The sequence below is a fragment of the Scleropages formosus genome, chromosome 9, assembly GCF_900964775.1.
Source record: "Scleropages formosus chromosome 9, fSclFor1.1, whole genome shotgun sequence".
NCBI lineage: Eukaryota > Metazoa > Chordata > Actinopteri > Osteoglossiformes > Osteoglossidae > Scleropages > Scleropages formosus.
Window position 1 is genome coordinate 19,208,414 of NC_041814.1, and position 5,763 is coordinate 19,214,176.

General features: G+C 43.3%; 1 protein-coding gene across 1 annotated transcript; it reads left to right on the forward strand.

Annotated features, from left to right (window-relative positions):
• Positions 1-967: 967 nt before the first annotated feature.
• On the forward strand, positions 968-5,316 carry f3a (coagulation factor III, tissue factor a). Its single transcript, XM_018753815.2, has 6 exons — positions 968-1,359; positions 1,825-1,933; positions 3,728-3,921; positions 4,031-4,212; positions 4,361-4,526; positions 4,884-5,316. The coding sequence occupies exons 1-6, from the start codon at positions 1,269-1,271 to the stop codon at positions 5,030-5,032; spliced, it is 891 nt and encodes a 296-aa protein (XP_018609331.1). The 5' UTR covers positions 968-1,268; the 3' UTR covers positions 5,033-5,316.
• Positions 5,317-5,763: the final 447 nt, after the last annotated feature.

Genomic DNA, 5,763 nt, shown 5'->3' on the forward strand with positions numbered 1-5,763 from the left:
GTTCAAATTGTACAAAGAGAAATGATAAAAAGATTCAGACGGTGTGGCGAAACAAAGTACTGGACACCTTGCTGGGTATCTTGACAATTTGTGAAACCTTTCCTTTTCACTGATTTCTTTTATTATATTCCCTTTTAACAAATGTGTATTCATAAACATGAGGAACATAGACAAACAGAATCCCTGGGCTTTTCTCCATCTTAAGGAGAAACAATTTCTTTGTGGTACATAATCCCCCTTTCTTACATGACAGTAGTCTTTTTCCCAAGATATTGCTTCCATTAACAAGTGTGTTGGATGCAGTCAGATGTTCTTCATCAAACCTGCTGATGCTCAGGGTGAAAGACCAAGGGTAACCTGGTCAGAGACAATGGATCACTGCTTGGAAGTGCTTGAAAAGAAAGCAAGAACAAAAAAAATAAATATATGATAAATGTAAAAAAAGTAAAAAGTGACAGACATTTTTCTATCACTATGTTTCAAAAATAAATCTATGAAATACATAGTTACCCTAACACATTTGTTCAAGGCAGTTTATGACAGATAACCAACTTCTCACACATTTGCCCATATAAATTTATACACTACACCAGGACATTTACTAGACTAATTCAGTCACGCTTGAGAGCAAAGCAGCAAGTTTCTCAATTATATAATACAGTTTTCCTAATTACTACATAATTACATGTGTCCGCGAAAGACGTATGTTTTCATACTTTTCCAGAATCATCAGGTATGTTGTATTATTTATTTTTTTTTACTGCGCTCGCATGATGTAGTCGCTCCCCGACGCGACGGGGCGGAGGACACCGACCGTGCAGCGATTACGAATAGTTACGAGTCCGAGTCCGAGTTCCTCCTCGCGGACAGGGTTAAATCTGCTGGATGTCGCGCACACGGACCCCCCACCCCCCCCAGCCTGTATATATAGTGCGAGAATGCGTGTGAGCGTGTCTATACATACGTGTTGGAGCGCTGCGCGTTTGGTGCGGACCGAGTTCCGAAGGACAGGACAGGATCATATACAGCAGCAGTGTGTGAACTGCTAGTTAATGATCCCACAGCGCGGAGAGTCACAGACAGAGAGACAACAAATTCTCCATCTTCCTCGCACGCTGCTGGCTCTGAAGCCTAGTAGGTCGACTTCGAAGGCGAAGCTACTAGTTTCTTTGAAAGAAAGTTTGAGCTTCGTGGCTCTGCGCGGCTTTTGCGCGTCTCCCTCACCTCAGACAGATTTGGAATATAATAAATAATCATCGTGTACAATCATGTCGCCGGAATCGAGCGCTTGTTGCTGGACGTCATCATGCTGGACATTGTTCGTCTTTTCAATGTTGTCTCTCCTTGGGAAAACGTCAGGTGAGTGAGTGAACCTTGCTGCTGCTGGGCTAACGAAGTCGAATAGCTGTACACGTTTAATTTTATTAGTATTTATTTGGTGACATTATTATATGAGTTTCAGCCAGGCCGTCATAAATAATATATTATATACCGGGTCACGGACGGGACGGAGGAGCAGGAGCGAAAGACTCACTCACTGCACACCGACGTTCAGATACTTCCCACTCGAATAAATGTGAAACAGTAAAAATCATGTTATCCTAAGGTGCTCCACGCTCTTTCACAACGCCTTATTGGTGCTTCTTATGTTTTATGTTTTTTTTGTACGAGTCTGGCGCGCTCCCGCTGCAGGTGGCCGCGCGGTGCAGCTCGCGCTTCTCCACACACACACAGAGCTCACAGGCGCCGATTCGAATTTCCTTTTTAGCTCTTTTTTTTTTAATTGCACATTCATGTCTTTCAATTCTTTTTATGTCCACGCAGGGAATTTCCCGAAGGCAACGAGCACTACCTGGAGTTCTGTGAATTTTAAAACCATTTTAACGTGGAAACCCGAGCCCACGAACTACTCGTACACGGTGGAGTTCTCCGCGTGAGTGTCTCGGGGGCGCGGAGGGAGACAAAGTGGGCTGCTGGGCGGGCGGCGGGTGGGACAGAACTTCATGATTCATGCACTGCACATTCCTAGGGCCACCTCAGTGAGCGATGATGATGTCCTTTTCGAAGATGCCGCATCGTGATGATGATGATGATGATGATGATGAAGGTCTTCTTGCTGCAGAGATTTTTGGGAGAACCGACGCCGACAGGTGTCACGCGAGTCTCCGGAGGAAATACTCTGAGTGTGTCACGCGGGAAATTGTGGCAATCGAGTTATTATTTGTCCTAATGCATCCGGATTATTCATTATCGGTTTATCGCCTGGAGGCAAAGCTGCTCGCGCCTGCAGTGTGGTTCGCACTTGGCACACATTCATTCAATCATCATGTGCATTTGCCCGAAGTTCACATCACTGGCAGAAGCAGCATTTACACTAATCGTGATGTGGTACATTGTTGCTAAATGAGTGGAGAAAACCAGCGAGTAAACAGTCGAGTCCAGCTGGTTTGTACCTGAGCCCCAGTCAGTCAGTGAGTCTGTGCTCACACATCATCTGCCTGGCATTGCACACAAACAGCTGGAATGAGGATGCACCCTGCTAGGCTCCCTTGAAAAAAATGGGTTAAATTAAATGGATCGGGGGGGGGGTGCGGCGGTGCAGTGAGTTGGACCGGGTCCTCCTCTCCGGTGGGTCTGGGGTTCGAGTCCCGCTTGGGGTGCCTTGCGGCGGACTGGCGTCCCGTCCTGGGTGTGTCCCCTCCCCCTCCGGCCTTCCGCCCTGTGTTGCCGGGTTAGACTCTGGCTCCCCGGGATCCTGTATGGGACAAGCGGTTCAGAAAATGTGTGTGTGTGTGTAAATGGATCAGTGAATATGTTTCAGATCATGAAACAGTCAAATGACAGGTTACTGTTGCTTTGGGCAGGATTGCCTGTATTTAGTTGTAACTACTATTTTCTCATTTTGTCAGCAGTTTAAGAGAGTGATATACATCCCATACACAATATTATTTTCCCCATGGTGAAATGGTAGGGTCACTGGGACTTCAACAATATTCATGCTGCAAGTGTGTGTCTTTAACACTAGGCTTCTTCTGCCAAATAAAAAATTTAAATTACATAGGATTTGGTTGTCTTTATATGGGTATATGGACTTTATTCACTATACTCATACATTTTAATATGGTCTAAGTTTAATAGCGGTAATATTCTTCAGTGAATTTAAGTTTAATGGCATTATGTGTTATGACGTAAGTGGAACGTGCTGAATGAATTCCTTGGAATTCTCTCCTTAGTGATTTCTTATTCACATTCATGGGTGGCACACTGGCACAGCCGGTAGCGCTGCTGTCTCACAGCACCTGGGTTGTGAGGGGATGTGGGTTTGGTCCCCCTCAGTCTGTGTGGAGTTTACATGTTCTCCCCATGTCTGCGTGGGTTTCCTCCGGGTGCTCTGGTTTCCTCCCACACTCCAAAGACATGCTGTTCAGGTTCCCCCATAGTGTGTGAGTGACAGAGAGAGTGTGTTCTACTGATGTATGGATGAGTGGCCCAGCGTAAGTAGTGTATCTAGCAGTGTAAGTCACCTTGGTGAATAAGGTGTGTGGGCTCATAACACCACATAGAGTTCATCAGAAGTTGCTCTGGAGAAAAGCATCTGCTAAATAAATAGATGTAAATGTTCAAGGCTTTAATTTGCTTTGCATTTAAGTGGCTGCACACAAAAGCTCAAAATGTACAATATGTCTGTGGTGCGTGATGATAGAACGCCTGGTTGTCTTTTTTTCAGCACTGGTAAAAACAGGCAGAGGAATCCACACTGCATCAAAACAGTGCAGACAGAGTGCGATCTGACCACCATGTTGATACCCGTGAATGAAACGTACACCGCCGATGTCATCTCTGAGCCCAAGCTGGGCACGACTTCTGACCTCATAGAGTTCCCACACACCCGTTCTGCACCATTCTGTCCATACAAGGATAGTAGGTATCTCCACCAGCTGGTGGCTTAGGCAACAATGTTTCAAGTTCCGTGATATACATAACACGGTAGTGGAACAATTTTAAACTTCTCTGTTCCACCTTCTTTCAGCACATATTGGACAACCTGATTTCAAGATAGAAGTGAACCAAGACAAAAGCAAGATCACACTTTTTATAGAAGACCCAGTCTCTTCCATACACCAAGATGGAGGATGGCTTAAAATGCGGGACATATTCATGAATGACCTGAAGTATAAAGTCATATACAGGAAAGCAGGAAGTACTGGAAAGGTCAGTTGAAAAAGGGTGGAAAGATCATATCCTGCAGTGATGTTTTCCTACCTGTGTGTTAAACCATGTACAGTATACTATAGTAAGGATTTGACTTGATTTTTTTTTTTTTTTTTTAAGAACTAACATTGTGTTTTTCTTTGAACAGCGAGAAAAAACTACAGACAGCAATTTGCTCGAACTGGATGTGGACAAAGGTGTGAGTTATTGTTTCAATGTACAGGCATACATCCCGTCACGCAGCATAGACAAACAGCTGGGGGATCTCAGCAATCCAAAGTGTTCACCAGCTGGAGACAAGCCCTTCTATGAAGGTATGGCACAACTACGCAAACCTAACTTTGCAAGTCATTTTGGAGAAAAATGTTAGCACATAATAACAGTAACATGTGAATCTGCCAAGTGAGATTGTGACAGGTTGGGTGGTCTGAGATGAACCGATTTTTCAATTGCCGTGAATATAAGCGACATAATGTATATTAGGATACAGAATGGCTCTTAGCCAATATATGCATCATCAGGGGCCACATAAAGATTGTATGAAATCCACCATTGCAATACCCCTTGCTCCCTTTCCTTGACAGTGAGGTCAGCACCATGTTGCTGGTGCGCAACAAGCAGATCTCAAGGAATTTACATTCCCATGATCCCCTTCATGTGTCCTCTTGCAGAGTACAGCATTGGCGTGATAGCAGGTGCTATTTTGGCCATCCTTGCCATTTTGATTGCGGCCATCGTCCTTGCTGTGGTGTGCTACAGGCGGAGCAGGAGTACTGCAGACCAGGGGAAGGAAGCAGTGCCCCTGCAGAGGATGCCATAGGAGATGGTTTCCAGCATGCTGGAACACATGGGAAATGCGGTACGACAGAACTGGACAAAACTCTTTAAAAGGGAACTCAGTAGCTACAGTTCAATATTCCTTTGTGAAACACTGGAATTTCGTATTCTGTTTCTGAGAAACACTGCTTCAGAAAGTCAAATATGTGTAGCATATCTAATACTTCAAAAATACTGTATGTAAGACTAACTGGTGATAGGTACTATATTGTTTATATGGCACAAAACAGTCCCCTTTATATAAGCACAACTTTTCTTCCTTTTACAGATGATTTGTGAAAACCTTTAATGTTCTTGTAAAGGGGAAATGTTTGTATTTTAGTGAAAATTTTGTAAATTGGTTTTAATTATTAATTTTTCCAATTAACAGATGTATTTGTATATTATGCAGTATGCTTGAACGTGTTGTATTTAAGATTTACAGGTTTACAGGATTAGAAGATCTTATTTTTTAAAGACATACTATGTAATGCTTAAAAACTAATGCTGTGTTGTTGAATGTAAGATATGAATGTAAATGAGGTTGAATTCCAGGTACTGTATGTTTCACAAAGAAATGCGAGAATATGTTGTGACATTTAAGGCCAGGCCCCAACATGTCCTTTGAGACTGTAAATGAGTGTTGCTGTAGTCTCAGATGAGAAAATTAAATGAATGCAAAAGTTATTTTACAGCATATAGAGGTGATTATTTTTGTGTATTAAATGTTTTATC